The 25,562-nt window shown below is 47.5% G+C and overlaps 1 protein-coding gene across 1 annotated transcript in view; it reads right to left on the bottom strand.

The window, feature by feature from the left end:
- The window catches only part of ITGAE (integrin subunit alpha E), a 50,796-nt gene extending 43,221 nt beyond the window's left edge, over positions 1-7,575 (bottom strand). The window contains exons 1-2 of the mRNA XM_043477684.1: positions 7,449-7,575; positions 1,072-1,192 (exon numbers count right to left, since the gene is read on the bottom strand). Of these exons, the coding sequence (XP_043333619.1) occupies positions 1,072-1,192; positions 7,449-7,506 (179 nt within the window). The 5' untranslated portion in view covers positions 7,507-7,575. The remainder of the gene's footprint in view (positions 1-1,071; positions 1,193-7,448) is intronic.
- Between the last annotated feature and the right edge of the window lie 17,987 nt (positions 7,576-25,562).

The following is a 25,562-nucleotide window of genomic DNA, read 5'->3' as shown; positions in this document are numbered from 1 at the left end:
GCAGAAACCCCACATGCTGCAACTAAGGGCCGGCACAGCCAAATACATAAATATTTTTAAAATAAATAAATGCTTGTGGAGTGAAGGGCCATGGTATAAATCATTCTACAACCTGCCTTCTCCATTTTACAATATGTTTCGAGATTGACTCAGTTCATAACCATTGCATTTGATTCATTCATTTTACCAGCTTTTGGTATCACATTAGATGATTCACACCTTATTTCTTTCACTTTCCGACGATGCTTATTTCAAAACAGCGTCACAATCAATACCTCTATGAGTACCCGAGATTATCCCCGGGGTTGGTATCTAGGGGTGGAATCCCCAAGTCAAAGGCCATGTGCATCCTCAGACCTTCATGATACAGCAAAATGATTCTCCCAGGGGGATGATACCAACTCTCATTTCCACAAGTTCCTCCTTCACCACATCCTGGCCAACAGAATGTTTGTCAGACAAAATGTTTCGCTTATCTACTGGGTGGGTATGGATGATATGTTTAAAATACAAAGTGATGTGTATTGATCTTAAACTTGGCCATAAATTGTGTCAAACCCTTAATGTGCATTAACTCAAACAGTCTTTGCTTTGAAGTAGGAAAATATCACCCCCACTGCAGAGATGAGAAACTGAGGCGGGCGGTTGAGTGTCTTGCTATAAATACAGAGCGAAGCTGTCACCCAACCACGGCGGCCAGACCCACAGCCTGCCTCGCCCGTAACCACTATGCCCGCCTGCCTCATAATTTCCATTTTAAAAAATATTTTTTGTCACTGCCCAAAATTTCTATATTGAGCATGTGTTACTTTTGTAAGAGACAAAAGAGCCTTGATAAACTGTATTTTAAGAGAGGTTGTTAATCTCCCCCTCCTCCACCCCAGGAGAGGCCAGGGTGAGGTGAGGGGCCAGCCTGCAAGGACTGCCCCTGGGCTCACGGCCTCTCCCCTGCACGCCCCTCTGAAAGGGGTTCTCCCAAGCTGTGGAGCGGGCTGCCGCGGCCTTGACTGGGGCCTTCTCCAGCTCTCCGAGGACCCTTCGGTCCTCACTGCCCAACCCCCACCCGCTCACCAGGTCTGCTTGCTGCTGGAGTCCTGATGCAGAAGGGAGCTCAGCACAAAGAGGTCGCCGCCCTCGGGAGTCACCCAGGTCCGGACCACGTCCACATTGAAGGCGGCCAGGGGAGCCAGGCCTGAGGAGGAAAGAACAATGAACAGGAGAGGCATCGTTATTCCATCACCTCCTGCCATGCTACTATCCCCACTTTACAAATGGAAAAAGCAGGACTCCCAGGGATTTTTTTTTTTTTTTTTTCATAAGAATGACTGGAACACAGGCACATTTAACCCAGAGCCCTTGATCCTCCAGCTAAACCAAGCTGTGTCTCTACCAAGGCTCCCTCCTCCAGAAGGTCTTCTTTTTTTTTTCCTTTTGGCCATTCCTTGCAGCATACAAGTTCTTAGTTCCCTGACCAGGGATCAAATTAGTGCTCCTTGCCGTGGAAGGGCAGAGTCTTAACCAGGGACAGTCAGGGAAGTCCCCCACGCCCCAACCCCCGCTCATCAACCAAGGGTCTTTTTCCATAGGAATAGGGCTGGGATGCAGGTATGTCTGACCCAGAACCCCTGACCCTCCTACTAAACCAAGCTATGTTGGTACCAAGGCCCCCTCCTCCAGGAGGCCTTCCTTGGTTCTGTCCCAGAGCACTTCCCACCTTCTCATACCTCCCACTGTTCACTTTCTGTACCTGCCTCGGAGCACATGCTCATCACTGTGTCAGGTACCAAAGTTAAAATAGGCTATGGACCCAGTGGAGAGGACCTGCATACATTCTGTCTACATACGTCTCCATCAATTGACCCAAGAGAAAAGATACGTCCTCAAAAATACCTATTTCTAACAGTCCCAAACTGGAGCAACCCAAATGACCATCTGTTGGGGAATGGATATTTTCAGACAATGGAATACTATTCAGAAGTAAAAAGAAACAGACAGTCGACATGCACAACAAGATGGGTGAATCTTCCCCAGCTGGCTAAGACTCTGAGTTCCCAATGCAGGGAACCCAGGTTCAATCCTTGATCAGGGAACTAGATCCCGCATGCTGAACTAAGAGTTCCCAAAACTAAAGATCCCATGTGCTGCAACTAAGACCAGGCACAGCTGAAATGAATAAATAGAGGAAAATAAATATTAAAAAACTGTAGCAAAAAATATTGCCTGGAGTAGTGAGAGTGAGGGTGGGAATTAACTGCAAAGGGGCAGAGAGATTTTTGGGGTATTGGAAATAGCCTACATCTCTATAGGCATTTGGATTACAAAAACACGCATTTGTCAAAAATACATCAAATGATCCACTTAAAATTTGTGTGGCTCACTATGTAACTTTTACCATAAAAAAAAAGAACCATAAGCAAATATTGAATTCTAGTTAACAGGTATGCTAAAATGTTTAGGGATAAACTGTGCTAATGCCTACAATTTACTTTGAAAGACATCAAAATGTAAGACAGCTTGATGGGTGGATAGCTGGATATATATATGGATGCTAATTTATATAGAGATGGATATAAATAAATGTTTCTATATACATTAATTACAATTGTCAACATTTTGTTGTATTTGCACTATCACATATTTTACATATATGTGATATACAAAAATGTATATATTGTAAAATCTGTACATTGTCAAGTCTGTCATATGTGGTTGTCCATTGCACAAGTTTTTCAACTTTTCTGTATGTTTGGAAATTCTTCACTAAAAATTTGGGGGGGAAAACTTGGGGAGGCAGAATTGATATGGATAGATTGCTCCCCAAAGAGGCTGTGCCAATTTGTGCTCCAACAACAAAATGGAAGGCCTATTTCCCACAATAGTCCCTCAAGCATTGCTTGAGCTGACTGTGCAGACCTCTTCATCCTTGTTTTAAAAGAGTATCTCATCATTTTCTTCCAAAACTACTTTTTAATTAGGAGTGAAGTCAAGCTTCTTATTATAAGTTGTTTTCTGTCTATTCATATACACTACCCATCTTAAAGAGATCTTCATTGTTTTCTTTTTCGTTCTTTTGGCTATACAACGTGGCATGTGGGATCTTTAGTTCCCTGACCAGGGATTGAATCCGCACCCCCACAGTAGAAGTTTGGAGTCCTAAGCACTGGACCACCAGGGAAGTTTTCTTATTTAATATACAAGAGCTTTTTTTTCCAAAAGAAATTGTCAATGTGTTACTTAGCTATTTGTTCGACTTCCTTTTATTTTTTCCCAAACCTACGTTTATTATGTAGTCAAATTATTTGTCCTGTGTCACTTGAGCTTTGGGTCATGCTTTCCCACCAGAGATTTTTTTTTTTAATTCACTCTTATTTTCTCCAGTATGTTATTTGTTTCATTTTTTTGTGCTTACATCTTTGATTCATCTAGACTTTTTTCTTTTGGCTGCACCATGAAGCTTGTGGGATCTTAGTTCCCTGACCAAGGTTCAAACCCATATCCCCTGTAGTCAAGATACAGTGTCCTAACCACTGGACCGCCATGAAAGTGCCTAGATTTTATTTTTGCATATATCCAGCTTTAATTTTTCTTCCCCCCAAATGAAACTGTCCCAGCATTCCTTCTCAAATAGCTTATATTATTCCCATAGGTTTGAAATACCACTTTTTCATTCTCAGAATTCTCACATGCAATTTGGTGTCCTCAGGCACTCAGTTCTGCCCCATTGACCTCACTTTCTCCTGCTTGGACACATTCATTCATCTCCTGACTTTCTCTTTCCAGATTTGTCCCTCCAGGTACATCCTTTCCATACCAGTAGTCAGAAAGAATTTTCAAAAGCATAGTTTGACCGTGCTATGCCACTGCTTAAAATTACAATATATGTTTGCATGGGGAAAAAAGGCAAAGTGAAGCTCAGTCTATAGACTTATCTGTTCAAATACTGCTCAGTTAACAACTTTTTGTCACAATGGCTCTTGACAAGCTATGCCACTTCTCGAGTTTCGCTCATTTTTTTTTTTTTGCTTTGGCCACACCCCACAGCTTGCAGGATCTTAGTTTTCAACCAGCGACTGAATCCAGGACCTGGCAGCTAAAGCACCAAGTCCTAACCACTGGACTGCCAGGGCGCTCCCAGCTATGCCACTTAGAAAAAGGACATTCCTTTTTTTTACATTGATACGATGATTTTTTTCACCCCTGAATACACCAAATAAACATGCTATAAGGAAGTGTATTCTGACATTACATTTTCAGGCAAAAACATATGCACCAACTTACTTACATGAGAGTTTCTAGCCCAACAATATCATAGGAAACAAGTCTGCATTGCTTGCAATGTTTGGGTAAACCTCAAATACTTTGTTTTGTATATGCATGCCCATTGATATGCTGAAGAGATAGTATCTTCTATGACGCTACAGGCTACTGAGTGCACAAGATACTTGCATGTGTCTTGAAGTGATTTTAAGGTTTAGTATTTATTTTGGCCTCAAAATATTTCTCTGTGACTTTATTTTTAAAGGGAGTTTGAATGTAAGATGGCCATGGGTCCCCCAAAAGTTAAAAAACAGTAAAGAAATGGTACAGAAAGGAAAATGTACTTTTTCAGTAATGACCCCCTCACACCCATCCTCCACCACCCACCCCTAAGTCTTCATTTCCTCCTCTAAATGAGGACAGCAAACCTTCATTACAATAAGTTGTGTCTGTAAATTGTAATTTTATATTCAAATGATTGGGTTTTTAATATACACTTGTTTTGTTTGTAAATTTATAAATTTTTCCATCATTAAAAGTTATTCAGATATTGGGGTGGCTGGAATGCATCACAATTTTTCCTTTGAAAAATTGATGGAAGTTTTTTTTTTCCCCCGATTGATGGCTTTTCACTTGGCAGTAGAGATTTTAGGAACCAAGTAAAATCCTTAAGCAACAGATAGGTATAAACTATTCTTTCAACTAAAGAAGAGAAAGAAATACAAAACTTACGACTATGTGGTTCTTCACTCCCTAAGGAAGATATAACAATTTAAAATATGTATGTCTCCAATAACATTACTTCAAACTATATAAAGCAAAAATTGATTGAACTAAAAGATTTAACAAGTCTTTCATATTAGGTATAAGAGCAGACCAAAAAAAAAAGCAAAAACCAAACCCAGTAAGTATTTAGAAGATCTGAACAACACAATTAACAAACTTGATATAACTGACTAACAGAATATTATAGCCAACAATGGCAAAGTAAACATTTTTTTCAAGTACACATAAAATATCAAAATTGACCATAAGTGTGCCAGGTCATAAAATAAACCTCAGTAAGATTCAATGGATTTACATAATCCAGAGTATGTTCTCTGACTATAGTAGAATTAAACTAAAAATCAATAACAAAAAGAAAGCAAGAAAAATCTGAACTTCTTGGAAAATAAGCAATGTACTTCTAAATAATGTAAGGTCAAAAATGGAGACTTTAAAATATTTCGAACTGAATGAGAATTAAGATAGGACAAATCAAAACTTATGTGATACAGTTAAAGAAGTGCTTAGAGGAAACATTTCATACAGCATTATATGCATATGTTAAAAAAAAAGAAAGAAAAACTGAAAACTAGTTATCTAATATTCCATCTCAAAAAGCTAAACGAAAAGCAAATCAAACTCAGAGAGAATACAGGAGGAAAAAAGATATGAGTATATCAAGGAAATAGAAAACTAACCTACATAGAGAAAATCAAAGCTTGGTTTTTAGAAAGAGTAATAAAACTGATAAACCTCTAGCAACACTGATTAAAGAAGAAAAAAAGAGAGAGAGAGAGAACATAGAAATTACCAATATGAAAGAAAAGACTACATCAGAACAGAGCCTAAGACATACAACTTAGGGCTTCCCAGGTGGCGGTAATTTTAAAGAACCCACCTGCCAATGCAGAAGACATGAAAGAGATGCAGGTTCGATCCCTGGGTCAGGAAGACCCCCTGGAGGAGGGCAAGCCAACACACTCTAGTCTGTTTGCCTGGAGAATCCCATGGACAGAGGGAACTGATGGCTACAGTTCATAGCCCAAATAAAGGCAGCCAAATAAATAAAGAAAATAAAATTGATTAGTTAAAAAGAATTCCAGCAAATTATTGTGGGGAGGGCGGAGATGTTAGCAAGCCATTTAAAAAATTTATGTGAAAATGCAAAGAACAATATAATTATGACTGATTCGAGTTCTATGGCAGAAACCAACACAACACTATAAAGCAATTTTCCTCCAATTAAGAAATAAATTAATTTTTTAAAAAAGAAAGAACTGACGTTTAAAAAAGAGAGAAAGAAAGAAACATAATAGACAAGAATAGTCAGGTACTCTTGAAGAAGAAGAATATAATTTTTGGATTTATCATTTATCAAGATTATTATAAACTTACAGTTATTAAAACAGATTTATATTGGCATAAGGATAGACAAATAGATCAATAAAACAGAGAGTCCAAAAACATATGGTCACTTAATTTAGGACAAAGGTGACAGTAAGGAACAGTGGTGAAAGAATGATCTTTTAAATAAATAGTGCTGAGTCACTTGGATATCAACAATGAAAAAAATTAATCTTGACTTATGTTAGACACAAAAAGTCAATTCCTGATGAACTGAAGATTTAAATGTGGGTTTAGATGGACCATATATCTAAATATGAAAAGTGAAATAAGAAAGCTTTTAAGAGAAAACAAAGAACCTCAGGGTAGACAGATACTTTTTAAACAGATCACAAAAAAAAAACACTAGCTATAAAGAAAAGCATTGATAAGCTGAACTTCATTAGACTTAAGAACTGTTAATCAGAAGAGTAGCGAGGCAAGCCAGAGAGAGAGAGGAGATGTTTGCAACAAAAGCATCTGACAGAAGATTTATATCAGAATCTGTGAAGAGTTCCTACAAATCAATATGAAAAAGGCATGTAAGCTAACAGAGAAAAGGACGTTTCACAAAAGAGACTATTCAAATGGCCAGGAATCATATGAGAAGTCATCATTAGACTTCACAGAAAGGCAAACTGAGGTTATGTGATGCTGAAACAAAGCAAGATCTTACGGCTCCTTGCCCCCCACCCTGACACCTCTGCCTGCCTTTTTTGTCTGTGGAAAAGTTTAGTCAAAGAATAAGTTTTATTGAGAAGTGAGAAATGCAAAATCAAAGGGAAACTGTCAAAGGAGACTAGACAATAATAACGTAGTCATTAAGCGTAGTCAAGGACCTTTAATTCTTTCTCAAGGGCTGTGGGTAATACTCTGAGCCGTGTCCTGTGAGCTGTCTTCTAGATACAGCAGGCAGAGGAGTTACGATGGACATGATGTACATGATGACCAGACTGTACCCAGGACAACTCCTGCCACAATTCCAAGAACTGGCCACAAGGAAATGGGAACAAATGGACCCTGGAACTGAAGATTAACTGTACCTAAAACAATCAAGACGTCACTGGTCAGACCACCGATGACCCATCTGAAGGTGACCATCGAGCTGACTGTGCGGTTTCTGCATGTAGCCGCCCCCAGCACCCCGTCCTTCTGTCTGTAAAAGCTCTTGCCCCACTGGTGGCCGGGGATGGGGTGGGGATCGGACTTTGGACAGACATCCACCTCCCCCCACCCTCCAGCTACTGGCATCTGAAACAAAGCAAACTTTCCTTTCCACCTACTTGGCCTGTTTATTGGCTTTTGAGCAGCGAGCAGCCAGACCTCACACACGCTCTTTTGGTAAAAATACCACTACGTAACCACCAGAATAGCTAAACCGAAAAAGATAATAGCAAGTGTTAACAATAATGTACAGCCATTAGAATAGTCACATAGTGCTGGTGGGGGTGTAAATTTGTACAAGCCCTTTAGAAAATCGTTTGGCTGTTATCAAATACAGCTGAGTATATGCATAACTCATGACTCAGTGATTCTACCCTGAGGCATAAATCCAATAGAAATATGTTCATGAATTCATGAAAAGACATGTACAAGAATGTTCACAGCCTCGCTTTTCATAATAACCCCAAACAACCCACATATCCACCAACAAGCCGCAGTATATTCACCAGTGGAATACCCTACAGGTATAATCCTGTCTGGGTCAGAGTGATCTGCAACAATAACTGGCGACAAGGCGGGTAGATCTATAAACACAATGTCAGGTGAAAAACGCTGGGGACAGAACAGAACATGTCGTATAATTTCATTTAAGTGAAGTTCAAAACAGGCAAACTAATCCATGATATTAGAAGTCAGGAGGGTGGTTACCCTGGGGGTAAAGTCATGACTGGGGGGTCATAGGAGGTGTTCATGGATGTTGGTAATGTTCTGTTTCTTGAAATGGGTATCAGCATGTGGCTTTGATTTAATTTGAAAATTCACTGCTCTGACTTTGTTCGTTTTTGTGTGTGTCTTCAAAAAACAGCCTACCTTAAAAAATAATAATCACAGGGGTGGGAAGGAATAAATTAGGAGTTCGGGATTAATACACTGCTATATTCCAGTATTCCTGCCTGGCGAATCCCATTAACAGAAGAGCCTGGAAGGCTACAGTCCATAGGGTTGCAAAGAGTCGGACATGAATGAAGCACACATACATAAATAAAATAGATAAACAACAAGGATTTATTGTATAGCACAGGGAACCATATATATATTCAGTATATTGTGATAACCTATAACGAAAAAGAATGTATATGTGTAATGTCTTATAGAAAAACCTGAAAGAATTTTGGCCAACCCAACATAATGGAATCATTTTGCTGTAGACCTGAAATTAACTCAATATTGTAAATCAACTATAGTTCAATTTAAAAAACAATAATAATTGCAAGTGTCTGAAACACATTTAATACATAAAAAATCCAGGGATTCTTAATGACACTTAAAAGACAGTTGTTGCTGCTGTTCAGTCGCCAAGTTGTGTCCAAGAGGAAACAAAAACAAAAGAAATCAAAACACTACATTGTTCACCATTGGGAGTAATGAGGTCATTGTCCCCTAACTCTGAAAATCGACTATTAAAGGGAAAGTATTAAACAATCTTCTTGCCTTTCCTGTATGCGCTACATTTCAGGGTCACCAAACAGTCTTAGTTGGTGAGAAAAAGTTCTTTAAGGAAGAATCATTACTAACAAATGGGGAAGGAATAATAGAATCATAAAAACAGAATTTTACAGAACCTCCCTGGCAATCCAGTGGATTTGGATTTAAGTCTTAATTTGGAGTTAAGACTCCAAGTTTTCAGTGCAGGGGCACAAGTTCAATCCCTGGTTGGGGAACTAAGATTCCACATGTAATGCAGTCAAAAACAAAAAAAGCATACAATTTTGCAAGTCATAATGAAATACAACAGTTAATTCAGGCCACAATCATCAATGGACGAAACTAGTTGGATGAAAGTTTGATAGAGCACTTCACACTTAGACTGACACCCCCAGCCCACTAGTTCATCTTAGCGCCCCTAAGAGTGGGTCCCCCAGGCGTGGGTGCCTCCTAGTGTGGCTCCCAGGAAGAATGCTGGGGCCCAAGAATCTGCGTTTCTAACAGCTCCCATGTGATGTCCAGGCTGCCAGTCATCAGACCACAGCAAGAAGCAAGTCTTTAAAATACCTCAGCAAAGGTAAACCAAAAAAAGGAGCAAGAGAAATGCAGGAAGAATGGCAAAATCCTCCTGATCTTTTCGACTAGGGGTCTCTAACTTGCAGGATCTAATGCTGATGATCTGAGGTGGAGCTGATGTGATAATAGTAGAAGTAAAGTGCACAATAAATGCAATGTGCTTGAGTCATCCTGAAAACATCCCCTCACCCCAACTGTCCATGGAAAAGTTGTCCTCCATGAAACCAGTCCCTGGTGCCAAAAAGGCTGGGGACGGCTGGTATAAAGTGTGCTCGTCAAAAAAAATTAAACCTGCATTTAATGAAGGCATTAGCCCTAACTTCCAAGGTTCAGGAAATACAGGGGATTGAAGGATAAATCACTCAGAGAGGAAGCAAACACGCAAATATTTCATGAGGATTTGTTCTGCAGGACAAGCGTCCAAGCTCTTCAGTAAAGCAAAGATTTGAAAAAGACACACAGACGCCCAAATGAGCAAGGGGGCCCCTCTAGACTAAGAAAGGCATAGCAACCACACATGATGTCTGGGCCTTGTTAGGTTCTTGATCTGAACTCATCAACTGTTAAAAATAGACATGTGGAGACAGTCGGGCAGATTCTAATACAAGCTGAGTATTAGCAAAAGGAGAAGGAGGCGGCAGACGATGAGAGAGTTAGATGGCATCACTGACTCAATGGACATGAATTTGAACAAACTCCGGGAGACAGTGAAAAGCAGGGGAGTCTAGCGTGCCGCGGTTCATGGTGTCACAAAGAGTCAGACACGGCTTAGCAACTGAGCAACAACATTAGACGTTAACAAAGAATTACTGTTCATTTTGTTAGGTGATGTGAACATTGCGACTCTAAGAGGATATCCCCTGGACTTTAAAAACTCATATTGAAGCATTTGAGGGTAAAATGACTGATGGTGGGGATTTTCCTTCAAATAAAGCTTCCGAAACATGAAAGTGCAAACAGATCACCCAAGTATCTTCTTAAAATACAGGTTCTGATTCAGGACGTGAGGGAGTGGGGCTGAGATCCCAGTCTAATAGACTGGTTAAGTGATGCCAGGCTGCACCTGGTCCCCAGACCAAACTGTGAGCATCAAGGCTTTAACATACTTCGGTAAAGCAAACAAAAAGATGACAGGTGAAATCAATGCAGCAGGTGTGACAAGATCTTGATAGCTGTGTCATCTGGGTGATGGGCATATTGGGTTTACTAATATCATTTTCTTTTCTTTTGGCCGCACCACTCAGCATATGGGATCTTATTTCCCCAACCAGGGATTGAACCCGTGCCCCCTGGAGTGGAAGTGCAGAGTCTTAACCCCTGGACCACCAGGGAAGTCCCCTCATTTTCTTCATTTCTGTACACGCTTGGACTGTTAAAAACCAATCTTACAAACCCTGAAGGCGCAGGCTCCCTCTAAGGGGCAGTGTCTGCTCTCACCTTTCAATTCTCATTCCTCTTCCCTGAGCCTAACACAAAATCTGTACTTTATTGCTTTCCCTTTATACCTCTGCCTTGCCCAGAATGATGGGTGGTGACTCATAAAAATATATCATGTGCTAAAATAAAACTTGTTTTAAAATAATGGGACAGATTAAAAAAAAAAAACAACTAAAGAGTGAAGTGAGAACTACCCACTTCTTACAAGGAGTGCGTGGAAGGCCTTCTTTCCCCTTTTTACCATCTGTGTGACTCACAGACATGAATGGAAACCCCTGTGACAAGTCTAGTCTGCTTTCCTTCCCGGACATCCGTGATATCTCCCTGCCCAGCCCAGTATCCCCTCTGCCTGCTCCGTTCTCCAGCTCCTAGGTACCCTCTGCACATCTCCCACCACAGGGCCTTTGCACGGGCGGCTCCCTCTGCCTCATGTGCCTTCCTCATCACTCTCCCAGCTCTGCCCCATCCTCTGGGGCCCTGTTCAGGCACTCCCTGCCCCAGGAGCCAACTAGACTCTTGACCAGAATGCCCTTCTGGTCTCTGAACCCCCTCAGCATCCTGGGCTGTCTCTGTCTGGCTCTGACTAAATCCTGTCTGGGTCAGAGTGATCTGCGAAGAACTTTGTTTCCCCCAGACAGTAATCTGATCTGTCATCCATGACACCCCCAACCACAAAGCCCCACTTGACACAGTGCCAGGCCCAGATTAGAAACATCAGATAGGGCCAGAGATTTCTGATCTCCACCCCTGCACCCCCATTTTTTGCTTTAACTGAAGGGTCTTGGCTCAAAATCTCTAAGGGGTGGGAGAGGGGAGGAGACAACCCTCACGGCCGCCTTCCTGGCCCACCTGCTCTCTTCCAGGCACCATACACAGGTGCTGGGGCTCAGAGAGGTCAGGGGATTGCTTTGTGGCCCATCAGCAAATTGAAATTTGTGTCTGGGGCCCAGGTCTGCCTCATTCTAAGGTCCTCAGTAACAGCTGGAGGCCCTGGGGACAAGGGTGTTGGTGTAAATAGAGACCAGGCTCCCTGTTGTGCCAGCAGCTGAGAACTGGGGCAGAGCTCTGGGTTAACGAGCTGGTAATTAGGTCAATGAGAATATGTGCGTGTGTGTGTGTGTGTGTGTGTGTGTGTGTAGATGTGTCAGTGGGTCCACTAAGCTGAGAACATGCACAATTGTGTAGGCTGTGTGTGTGTGTGTGCGTACTAGGGTGTCACTGGGTCCACTGAGCTGACAACACACACACACACACGTGTGTGTGTGTGTGTTGTGTGTGTGTGTGTGTGTGTGTGTAGGTGTGTGAACGGGTCCACTGAGCTCTCTCAGAAGGACAGCGGGTGCCTGGGGTCCACCAGGCGTGGGTTGCCTTGCCGGAGCAGACTCTGCCCCCTCCAGCCGCTGCTACAGCCTCTTTCCCAGACTGTGCATCCATCAGGGACCCCCCAACCCTTCCCACTTCCCCCCTAGACTCAGAGAAACAAGCACGAGCCCCGGAGGGAAACAGTGCCCGCTTTGCCACGGAGTCCCTAAAGGACCTGCGGTCACCTCACTGCCGTCTTCTCAGCTGAGGTGTGGGACCGGGTGCCCCAGCGGGGCGATGCCGTGTGCAGGGCCTGACATACCGAAGGCTCCGAGGTGGGCGCTGATGTCAGTGTTCTAACCACAGAGGGCCCGCCGTGTTCTCTGAGAGTCAAGCCCCCCTCCAGTGCTGTCAGGGATGAGAGCCCGGCTGAACCCAGAGTCTGTCACCACACCACCCACAGGGCCGCCTCCCCAGGCTGCCTCAGCCACATGGGCCTGCTGAGTCAGACCCTGCTGCATCCTGCCAGCCCCAGGGCCCCCCACCAGCCCCCTCTCTCCCCTATCACACTGGGTCGTCTAAATCCACATTCTTAAAGTACGTTTCCCAGCCTAGCAAACTGAACCTGGGGGGCATGGTTTCCCCAAGTTAAGCAAGAAGCCGGACCATAGAACTAGGACTAGACTCAGTTGTACTGATGCCCAGCCAAGAGCACGCAGAAAGGTCTGCAGGTTGCCTGTCCCATGGGGCGGCTCACCCTGCACTCACCCACCTGGGCCCTTAAAGTTGAGCCTCATCATCTCAGCCCCAAACCTCACACCTGCCCTCCGACTCCTTTCACAGGCTACCCAGTGACCACGGCCAGCAGGTCTGGAGGAGACTGGGCTGGGTTCCACGCAAAGTGCTCGTGGATTTTCCTACTAAATCTTCCCCGTAAGTGTCTCCTCCTCCCCACACCCTCCTGCCCCAAGTCCTCTGGACTGGACCTCGGCAACTGCCTCTTCATGGGCCTCTCTGCCTCCCTTTCCTCCAGGACACTGCCTTCTACACAACAGGCAAGTCTCACGGTCACCTTTGGGCTTGGGGCCTACTGGGCTTCCCCTTGCCCTCAGGGTGAAGCAGGAGCTCCCTTAGCCTAGCATTCTGGGTCCTCCATACTCTCCACCACCACCCTGGCCACCTGCATGGCCCCTGTCTACACTCCCCGAAAACCAGCCTCCCAGAGGAGGTCAGAGGTGTCTGGCTCCCGAGTGGCCTGCCTTCCACACCTGGCCTGCCCATGCACACTGCATTTGTCTTACCCCTCTGCCGGGGGACACTTTCCCCATCCCCATGTGGTGCCTGAAGGTGTCCTTAGTGGGCCCTCCAGCTGGGGACAGAGGGTCATGGTGTGCGTGTGGCCTGCTTCCCTCTAGGGCCCAGGGTGGCCTGGCTGTGGGGGGCAGGCAACATCAGGGCAGACAGCCCTCTGGTCCCCACTCAGATCTCACCCTGTGTCTCCTTAAATAGGATCCTCACACAGGGGTCTCTGTCCATACTGCTTCTCCTGCAGAGAACCTCCCTTCCTCCCCCACCACCTGTCTGCACTTGCTAAGGACCTCCCCCATCCTACGGGCCACCTGGAACACTACAGTCCTCCACCCTCAGTGGCTGAGGTTTTCCATCACAGACTTGCCATACCGTCTGGGGTTGCGCCTCAGGCAGAGCCAGGTCTGACACCTCCCCGATTCCCCCAGCAGGACCCAGACGGCCCCCAGGCTCCAGCCTGAAGTTGATACAACAGCAAAGCCAGCCCTGAACTTCTGGTTCCTGTACCACTGTAAAGTTTTATAGACCCATAGCAGAGTTCCCTTCTTCACCCGAGCTATGTAGATGCAATCTCTAGGAGCCTGGGAGGAGAAGTGAGTGGCTGTGGTCACTGAATGAGTCAGGGTGAAGACTGACCCAGGGGTAGCAGGCTGCAAGGAACAGCTCCAGGGCTTTGCCACGGTGGGAAGGGTGGAAGGTCAGACCAGGAACAGTCGGGATTCTCTCCAGCCTAGGGCGGTGCAGCCAGGATGCAGGGCCTGGGCTCACAGTCTGAGGGGTTCCTATGCCCTCCCTTGGCCTCTCCTTGTCACTTTCTCAGACTCTCTCCAGCTCTTAAGACTCAGCCCCAGTCTCACCTCCTCCAGGAAGCTCTTCCTGATTAGTCCACCCCTAAGTCTCAGGACCCCACTCTTGGAGCAGAACTGTCACGGCTCCATTTCTGCCACTCACACTGGTGCTGCTGGGGCCCTGCTCTCGTCCCTGGCCCACAGCATAGCCAAGCAGCGGGCTCAGGGGTCTCATTGCAACCCTGTTCCATCTTGCTCTCTGCTGTCCATCCACCTGGGGGGTGCCTTGACCTCAGAAGGGGTTTTGTAAACCTCATGTGACTTGACATTGCCGAAAAAGGTGCTGGGGTGACAACTGATCTTTCCAGAGGCTACAGGAGAGGCGAGCAGGAGCCCGGAGTGACACCAGGGTTGGTGTCCCAGGCCATGGGTATCTGGAGCTTCTAGAGCCGGGAGGCAGGCAGAGGCCTGGGCTCAAGCCTCGTTTCCACCAGCACTTGCTTGTAACTATGGCCAGTCACTCCCCCTGTCTGGGCCTCAGTCACCTCTTCCACACTGGGAGGGAGTGGACCAGGGTCTCGTCTAAACGTTATCTATGGACACGCTTGGTGATGCAAGATCAAAGAAGCATGAGACCTTCTCCACACACCACATGTAACTGAAAATAAAGGGAAGTCTAAACTGTAAAATAAGGAAAAGGAAGTTCAACAGAGTTTTGATCTTTCCATGATAACTATTTTGATTTTTTAAAAATAATCAAATATTAAAAAGAGTCCAGAAATGTACGCTTTGCTGGTGCACATTTGGCCGGCCTCTTGGGTGGCCTGGCCCTGTGGTGGGTGCTAATAGTAATTCTGAGCCCCCTCCCAGCCTGGCCTCAGCTCTCAGCCACTGTCTGGCCTACTTGGCGGCCCCCATCCATCCTTAGGGAGAATAGCTCCCAGGACCCTTGAAGTTACATCTGCCTGATACCCAGTCTTATTCTTCCATCAAGCTTCTGACCAGCACAGGAGGCCCCCAGCAGTCCTATCAGATCCCTAAGCAGGACCACCTGACCTTGGGCTTGATCTGAGCAGCCCCCCGGCCCCCGCCCCCGGCCCCCAGCAGGGCTCGCTGACCACGCTTTTTCTCCTCCCTAGGGCCTGGAAGGTGGGGGAGGGCTCCTGGCTTGGCTTGCTCCCAGGGGCTTCCAGGGGCGTTTTAAAGGCCAGCAAGGGACCCCCTAGCAGTGTGGAGAGGAAGCGCCCCCTCCCCCACACAGGCTCTCATAGGGCCTTAACGTCAGAACAGGAAGCAGCGTCCCCCACCCCTTGCATTCATCCTCCACGACACAGCCCACCATCTCTCATCATCTCTCATCAGCGTTCACCTGCTCACAGGGTCCTTACCCCCTCCTCAGCTAAACCCTTCCTGTGTAAGAGCAGGGGGCTCTGCTGGGCGGGTGGGCTTGCACACTCTTGAGGAGAAGCGTGGCACAGACCCGAGGGGCTGCCTGGTTGAGGGGAAGGGGACGATGGGGAGGGGAGGTGGCAGGAGGAACAGGAGGCAGAGCCCCAGGAGTCCAAAGTCACAGGGAGCCTCAGGGGCCCTTCCCAGCCCCGGGGGGTCTCACCCGCCGAGCAAAAGCGTCCCCCCGGGGGGGGGGGCAGGCCCCACCTCTTCTCTAACCTCGGGCTCTGAGCCCCACCAGACACACAAACGGACAGGCCGAGCTGAGGACACGGCAGTCCCGTGGGGGCCGAGGGGTGAGGCCGACTTACTGGTCACGCAGAGCAGAGAGTGGAGGAGCCACATCCTGGCGGGAGCACACGCAACGGCCGGGGCCTCGAGGGCTCAGCTTCCCTCCTGGGCTCCTGGGCTCGGCGGGCAGGAGGCGGGGACAGAGGCACACCCACAGGCCAGGACCACAGACAGACGGGCTGCGTGGCTTCCTCAGCAGAGGAGGGTTGGGTCCTGGGAGCCCAGAGACACCTGCCAGCCCTGCCCCACCTCTACCACTTTTGTGGAACTGGGAGCCGAGGTCTGGCCTGGGGACAGGGCCGGATGACGTCAGGAGCAGGTATTTGAGGTACAGGAGCAGCATGAATCCAGCGGTGTGCTGTTCAGCATCCTCGTGGACGAGGCCCAGCCCCCTTGCCCTGCTCCATCACCCACCGCCCACCTCAACCCCGGAGCCTGGCCCGGGGTCCCTCCCACAGGAAGCACCCCCACAGCTAGAAACCCGCCTCCACACTCAAGGTCCTGAGACTGCGGAGGGCCAGGTGAAGGCAAAGACCCGGGCACTGACTGAATCACTGCCTCCGTTCAGCCTTGGCTGCATTCTCTTCATTTTTTTTAATTTTAAAAATAACTTAATTTATTTTTTGTGCTAGGTCTTCTCTGGTTGCAGCGAGCGGGGGCTACTCTCTAGTTTTAGTGCGCGGAGTTCCCCTTGCCGTGGCTTCTCCTATTACGGGGCACGGGCTCCGTATGTGAGCATGAGCACGGGCATGCCAGCTTCAGTAGTTACGGCACGGGAGCTCACTATTTGCGACTCTCCGGCTCTAGGGCACAGGCTCAGTAGTTGTGGCGCATGGGTTTCGTTGCCCTGTGGCACTGTGGGATCTTCCTGGACCAGGGATTGAACCCATGCCCCCTGCATTGGCAGGGGGATTCTTAATCCACAGATGCATTCTCTTTATATCCTGACTACAGTATCATGGTGTGGAACTAACCTAACAGAGATCTGGGCTACCAGAACAGAAGTGAAATTCCACGCATCTTTTAGCACATCTCTGACTAAGCCCAGAAGCCCAGAGAACTGCACTGCCAACAGCCTGCAGTCGCATGTAAATGCCAACTTCACGATCTGTCAGATTTTCCATGTGCGCCCACGTCTGTCGCAGAAGTCTCTCCCGCACCTTTGCTTCCCAGTTGGTTGGCTGTGCCGAGCAGCGCTGTCCCACAGAGTCCAGCGATCAGCGTCTAGACCTACACGGCCCAGCTGTGGTTACTGTGTCCTTTAAATGTCCCCAGTCACTGAGGAACTGAATTTTCAATTTTATTTCATTGTAATTCATTTACAATCAAAATGTCTCTCTCACATGGATGCCTGCATCCCCAGGAAGAGCACTTTGCAGTGTTATTATAAGGGTTAAAACAGGGCAGATGGGATGCCCTGGTGGTCCAGTGGCTAAGATTCGATGCTCTCAATGCAGGGGGCATTCGATCCCTGATCAGGGAACTAGATTCCATATGCCACAATGAAGATCCTGCATGCTGCAACTAAGACCTGGAACAGCTAAATAAATACATATTAAATACAAACAAATACATATTAAAAAAGGAAACTTAAACCCACAGCAGACAATGGTGTTGACTCGATGACTAGATGAAAATCAATTTTATCTTGTTTCTCATGATGAAAGCCTGCTTGGCTAAAGCTCTGTAATGACTAAGCTCATATAACAGTCTTACATTGCTTGCATTTTCTGACAAAATGCCTCTACCTAGCAAGACAGTTCCCGGATGTTACACGGTTGTTGAGATTACGATTCACCGTTTTCCACACGACATACCACCCGATGGAGAGGTTAAACAGCTTCGAAAGCAAAGCTCTGGGTCTGATGAGTCATCCGCCTGGTCGCAAGGAAGATTGTCCCACGGTGGCTTAACCCTGTCATGGGCCGGGGTCCTGGCTGTCTTCCCACACTCCGGGCTCGGCGCCTCTCTCCCTCCCTGTCCCCGGCTCCAGGGGCGCCTGGCAGAGCAAGGAGGGGCTCCTCTCCCACCACTGGCCCAGAGAGGGAGAGAGCAGACCCAGGCCACAGAACGGAGCAGAATTAGGGACAGGCTGGAACCCAGAACTGTGCCCACTGGAGGCTTCCAAGAGAATGAGGCCTTTGGTTGGGAGTGTGAACTTTGGGACGCCTCGGGAGGCTGGGCAAAGTTGATGAGAGGATGCTGAAACAGGCGCGGAGCCATTTTCTGCATCTTTGGAGACTTCCAGAATGCTGACTTGGCCTGCATCCTTCTGAGATGCGTTTTCCAAGCTTGTGGGTGCCTACAGAGCAGACGGCTAGTCATGAGCATGGAGGGGCCCTTCCAGTCCTTCTGACAGTAACTGCCCACAAACCCAGACTTCAGGTCCCAAGGCACAGCCAGGCTATATCATGCTTCCAACTCACAGAGCCTAGTGCAAGGCATTCAGGAACTACTTACTTATCTTAAAGAAATGTGAAAATGGTTTCTGAAGTACATTTTACTTTAAACAAATGTTAAGGGACCAACTTGAGGGGCATTCTATAACATAACTGGACTGAACTGTTCAAAAATGACCTTATCATAAAAGGCAAACAAAGGCAAGGGAATTGTTCCAGGCTACAGGAGACTAAAGAGAGGATATCAAGTGCAGTGTGTGATCCTGAATTGACTCCCAGTATCAGAAGAAAATTGCTTTAAACAAACATTATTGGGACAGTTGACAAAACTGAAACATGAACCACAGATTAGATATTACCGTATTGTTAGATGTGTGTGTGTTAGTCACTCAGTTGTGTCCAACTCTTTGCGACCCCGTGGACTGTAGCCTGCCAGGCTCCTCTATTCATGGGATTCTCCAGGCAAGAATACTAGAGTGGGTTGCCATTCCCTTCTCCAGGGGATCTTCCCGACCCAGGGATTGAACTTGGGTCTCTAGCATTGCAGGCAGATTCTTTACCGTGTCTGAGCCACCGGGGAATAAAATTACACAATTTCTGAATCTGGTAACACGACTGTGGTCATATGAAGGAAAGTCCTTGTTCTTAGAAAATGTATACTAAAATATTTAGAGGGTAAAGTTACACATGTATGCAAATAACTCTCAAATAGTTCATGGTTGGGGGGGATAAGGGCTAATGGGGGAAAGAGGGGAGGAAGAAAAGAGCTTTGTTCTACCCTCAAAACTATTCTGTGACTGTTAAATTATATCACAGTAAGAAGTTTAAAGTTAGAGGATAGAGGACACGTGTTTAGCACGGGGTAAAAGGACTGATGATCTGTCTGGCGAGCGAGTAAAAAGCATGCTGTCCACACTCACCAGGGGTGGGGGGCTGTCCCCATAGTCTTGGGCCATCGCCCCCAGATGCAGCGTTTCTAATGACTCATTACCTCTGAGTCCTAGGACGCTAGGAAGAGGACATCTGGAAGAGCGAGGATGTTACTGAGGCCAGAGGCAGGACTGCAGCAGAGAGCAGAGTTGGCACAGGGGCACCGGGAAGACTGGAAAGCAGTCGTAATCACTCCCACTGACTTAGTGTCCAGGGCGGGCACAGGCTCAGAGCCAGGGGCCTTCCACACAAGCCCCCGTCTGACCCTCACAGCCACCCTGCTCGGTTATCCTGATTTTACAGATCAGGATGCTGGCTCAGTGAGATGCTAAGTAATTTGTTCCAGATCATATATGGTGCCAGGGGTAAAGAATCCACCTGCCAACGAAGGAGGGGCAAGAGATACAGGTTTGATCCCTGGGTCAGGAAGATCCCCTGCAATAGGAAATGGCAGCCTGCTCCAGTATTCTTGCCTGGGAGATCCCATGGACAGAGGAGCCTGGGGGGCTACAGTCCATGGGGTCACAAGGAGTCGGACACAACTGAGTGACTGAACACACACACACACTCTCTCTCTCTCTCACATGCTAATAAGTGGCCAAGCTGGGATTCAAACAAAACTGTTTTCCTCCAGATCCAGGATTCTGAACGACTACAAACCCTACTGCCTCCAGACCCATGGGTCTAAACTCCTCCCAGTCCGTGAGCCTTTAAAAAGCAGGGACTTCATTCCACACAGACACTGGGATCCTTGCATTCCTGGATGCCATGGACAGAACTGGGTCACCCCTCCCACATTTGTATGTTGAAGCCACAACCCCCAAGGTCACTGCATTTAGAGACAGAGCCTTTAGTAGGGCCCTAATCCAATAGGCTTGGAGGTCTTAGAAGAGCAAGAGACATCTCTCTCTCCAAGTTCATGTGCCAAGGAGAGGCCACATGAGCCCACAGAGAGATGCTGTCTGCCAGCCAGGAAGAGAGGCTTCCTGAGAATCCAACTGCTGGCACCCTGATCTTCTACTTCCAATATCTGAGAAAATAAATTTGTTATTTAAGCCACCCAGTCCATGGTATTTTGTTACAGCAGCCTGAGCTGACTAAGACATGGGCTACCTCCTAAAAAATCTCCCTTATTAAAACATCTGTGTGTGTGTGCTGGTGAAAGGGAACAAGCCCCATAACTGGGGCTGGGCGGGAGGGGGTGGGTGGTGCTGTTGCACTGGGTCATGGAACCAAGGATCCAAGGGCTTAGGCATCTTGTTGTTGCTCTGTCGCGTCCAACTCTTTGTGACCTCATGGACTGCAGCATGCCAGGCTCCCCTGTCCTTCACCATCTCCCGGAGCTTGCTCAAACTCATGTCCATTGAGTCAGTGATGACATCCAACTATCTCATCCTCTGTCACCCCCTTCTCCTTCTGCCTTCAATCTTTCTCAGCATCAGGGTCTTTTCCAGTTAGGCAGTTCTTCACATCAGATGGCCAAAGTATTCTAGCTTCAGCTTCAGCATCAGTCCTTCCAATATTCAAGACTGATTTCCTTTAGGATTGACTGGTTTGATCTCCTTGCAGTCTGAGTGATTCTTCAACATCACAGTTCAAAAGTATCAGTTCTTCGGCACTCAGCTTTCTTTATGATCCAACTCTCACATCCGTACATGACTACTGGAAAAACCATAGCTTTGACTAGATGCAACTCTGTCGGCCAAGTAATGTCTGCTGCTTGTCCCCAACTCCTTCCTGTCCAACTTCCACTCCAGATGCTCCTTGGGAAAGCTCAGCAAAGATCCTAGAACTCACATCATTAGCACTAGAAGGAAACCTAGAGACGTCCCCGTCAAGCCTGTCATCTGACAGACAGGGACACGGAGGTCCTGAGAAGTAACGGGACTTGCTTGGTCTTTTCCAGCTTGTAGATGAGCCAGAATGAGGCCCCAGGGCCCCAGGCCCAGCCCCAGCTGCCACCCTATTTGACCGTCCCTCAGAAGACATTCTACCTGAGCAAAAGGGGCTGGCTGCCCCCTGGAACGCACGGGTCCTCTGAGGAGCCCTTGCCAATGAAGAGAGCTGACGCATTAAACCCACGAAGGCCCCAGGAAGGGACGGGAAGGCCGTGTCACCTCTCCTTTCAATGGTGTGCTCTCTTGCTCTGACTAACCAACACTTGAGGGCGGGGGTGACAGACAGTCTGAGGTAACACAGAACGTCAACTACTGAAGACTGTCCTCCAGAAAGGGCCTCTAGAATCGCTCTAACAAAACCGGCTAAGAACCGCAAGGCTGAGTGCTTACTGTGGTGTGTTAAAGACCACCCACACCCTAGTTGTTTGTAGCAGAGCAAAAAAGCCCACTGCAATGCCTCATAACTATTTGAAATAAGTTGTTGAGCGAGCGTTTCCCTAACTGCTCCCAAGAACATCAAAGCTCTGTGAAACATTCATAGAATTTCATTAAAAAAAAAAAAGCTACAGTATTTAAGATTTATTTTATAAACATGTAAGAAAAGTTCTACATTATTGCTTGTCAGATTACACAACAATAGTCTGCCCTGAAGCCAGTATGCTGTTCTCAAGATCTAAGACATTCTGTCCTTTTAGTTCTTAAAAAGAAAAAAAGTGGGTTCACTTCTAGTTTACTTCTTGTTATGTTAGATTTAAAAGTAAAGACTTATACATCAACTTATTTGGGCAGCAATTAATTAATCTGTGAAGCTGTCATTTTCTGTTAACCTTCATCCAAACTGCCTGTTAGCATTTCACTGTAACTCTTAAAACTGCCCAGCCTGATGGCAGGAAGGCTACTGTTGGCAAAAAGACCGTAGACAGGAATGAGTTGTTTCTCTGTGCCCTCTGGGCTACCGTCACTTCCTTACCCCTTGGAGCGGATGCTAAGAAGTGGCCGAGCTGTCTCTTTGAGGCCTCTCTTCCACCTACCCGCTTCCCTTCCTGAAGTCCTCGATGCAAATGAATGCTTTCTAAAAAATATTCTAGACTAGCTACATGACTCTTCAGCAAATTCTATATAAAGCCAGGGAAGCTTCAGCTCATATATAGCCAGATCATTAAGATTTGAATTTCACGGAGACCTCCTTAATGAGATTCTTACGAGAGTGCAATTTATGCACTTGTGGATAACGTTCCCCTTTTTTGAATCCAGTAGTCTGGACTTGGGTGAACTCCAAAAGGTGGTGAGGGACAGGGAGGCCTGGCATGCTGCAGCTCATGGACTCACAAAGAGTCGGACACAACTGGGCGACTGAAAAACAAGTCTTGGCTAGAAGCAGACCAGCCTGCCAGACAAAAACGCCAGAGCTTGGTTGGGTTTCCACAATTTATTCATTTTCCCAAACACTCTTTAGGCATCACTCTGGAGTGACCTGGTAAGAGGAACGGAGATCAGAACATGAAGATGCCTGCTCTTCAGAGGCTGCTAGAGGGGAAAACAAAACATTATGTGTTGCATGTACAAGGCAGAACCATGAGGACTGGCCTGGAAGACAGGGCCAGGCCTTCAGAGAATGGAGCTGTCCCTTGTGAAGCTGGGGATTTACACAGTCAGCCTTGTGTTGGGGGGAACTGCCAGGTGCCAGGCATGGAACCCGGATGGGGGACCCCGATGAACAAGCCAGATATGGCCCTGCTCTCACGGAGCTCACAGTCTAGCAAAAAGACAAATAGGAAGAGGGAACTGTGATGCAGTGTACAGCTGTGCTGGCTTCGGGGGGTGGGTACAGAAATCTGGTATTACACACATATTTCATTTAAGCAAACACAGTGGTATTTGTCTGAAAAAGTTAGGGAGGGAAAAAAAAGATGAGGAAAGCAATTTTAAGTTATTTGGGTCCAGAGGATGAGATGGTTGGATAGCATCACCAATTCAACAGACATGAACTTGGGCAAACTCCAGGAGATGGTGAGGGACAGGGAGACCTAGTGTGCCACAGTCCATGGAGTCAAAGAGAGTCAGACACGACTTGGCGACTAAACAGCGCCTGTCCCTCCATCCGCTGAGCAGCCAGGAGAAGGGCCTGAGGTGAGCTCAAGCCCCTGCTGCTCCTGTGGCCTGTCTCACGTCCCCAGGACCTCTTCAAAAGTGAGTGGCTCGCCTGAGTGTGAGTCTGACACCTGCTGTTTGCACAACACAGCCCGAATTGCAGGTCCATCACTTCTCCTGGGGCTCACCCAAAGAAAACTGAGACCTGTTCCCACACGGGCAGGAAGCAGAAGCACTGGGCCTCGCGATCAGCAAGGTACCTTCCTCGGGGTTTTGGAGAGGAATTTTTATTACGCTCCATTTTTATCCCAGGCATGACTTTACACCCTGACCCTGGAACTTAACGAGACTCCTGTGTGGCAGTGTCTTGGGACACGTAACTCAGTTCTGGACGTTACAGGATGCAAATTATATCCCAGCTGCAGTGTTCAGAATGGAGAAAGACAGGGAGAGGAAGCAGGAAAGAGGCTGCCGCATGGGGTGGAGTGCGAGAAGACAGTGGCTGAACTGAGGGGAGGCACTCACGGGGTCAGTCTGGAGACGGCCAGAGGAGAAGAGGTCCCATCCGGCGGCGGGCTCCACCAGCTGTCCTGGGTGCCTTGTACCTCTCCCAAGAGGGAGAGTGGAAAGGAGAAATGAGGTATCTGCAGTTATCATCTAGCAGCAAAAATGTATCTAAAATCCCACGGTGCGTCAAGACTAAAATGAATAGAGAGCAGTGTGTAGCCCTGCCGCCCTCATACACGAGGATCGCCCTGGGCTGCTGGCCAGGGACAGTCCCTACTGTCCATCCTCACTCTCCAGCTCCCAAGGAAGGGCCTGGGCATCCAGAGCGTGTCAGATGCTGCACCATCTGAGTGCTAGATAGAGTGTGGGCTCGACGGTGAGAGGCTAAGGCCCATAACCTTAAAATGTAAAGATTTTACAGCTTCCCAGGTAGCTCAGCCGGTAAAGAATCCGCCTGCAATACAAGAGACCCCAGTTCATACTCCTGGGTCAGGAAGTTCCCCTGGAGAGGGGATAGGCGACCCACTCCAGTATTCTTGGGCTTCTCTGGTGGCTCGACGGTAGAGTCCGCCCAATGAGGCCTGGGTTCAATCCCTGGGTTCGGAAGATCCCCTAGAGGAGGGCATGACAACCCACCTTCAGTATTCTTGCCTCGACAATCCCCATGGACAGAGGAGCCTGGTGGGTTACAGTCCATGGGGTCACAAAGGGTTGGACACGACTGAGCACAAAAGTAATTTTCCAGGCTCTGCATGTTTGTGAGAACTGCAAGGCTGCTGAAGTGGGTGCTCTTGGTTAGGTTAGTCTGCCCTAGACACTACCCGGCTTCCTGAAAGTCTGCCTTGATCTCTAGCAGAGTGGTGAGGGCGGTAAGGCCCTGGGACAGATGGGCCTGAACTGCTGGTGGGAGGGGGTCCGGACTGGGAAACACAAGAAGTGTAAGGGGCATTTTCTGAACAAACATTGCAGAGAGCACATCAGAGGGGACCCTGGCCCCAGAGACACCTTACTAGAGGACCCAGAGGCTGGAATGGGATGGGGTTAAGTCCCACCCGCAACCTCATGCACACCCTCGGCTGTCTCCTTGGCCTTCCCCCGGCCTGCCACAGACACTGGTGCTGGCCAGCCTGCAGCGGCCACAGCTCTGGAACCAGCCCGTTCACTGGCCAGAAGGGGAAACTGAGGCCTGGGCCCACGAAGCAGAGCCAGCAGTTGGCGTCTCTAACCACAGCCCCTGCACTTCTCATGTGACTAACCCCCCCAAAACCCTCCCCCGCTCTTCAAGAACCTGGTTCTCAGCTGCGTGCTTCAGAGGCAAAGAGCTGAGAAACCTCAGCGACCTTAGGTCTCAACTGGCAGAGAAACGAGAACCAGCTCTTTCCAGGAACTCTACTAGGAAGCTGAAACATATCACGGTTATACATTCTCATCTTGCTACAGGGGGCGGAAAAAAGCAGGTTAACCAACAAAATACGGACAACACAGTTTTTGCAGTAACTCTCGAGTCTCCCCGCCCTTCCCTTTCTTTATTA

Source organism: Cervus canadensis, chromosome 1 (assembly GCF_019320065.1).
Source record: "Cervus canadensis isolate Bull #8, Minnesota chromosome 1, ASM1932006v1, whole genome shotgun sequence".
NCBI classification, from domain to species: Eukaryota; Metazoa; Chordata; class Mammalia; order Artiodactyla; family Cervidae; genus Cervus; species Cervus canadensis.
The sequence above is the reverse complement of the archived record's forward strand: the minus strand, read 5'-3'. Positions and strand labels throughout refer to the sequence as shown.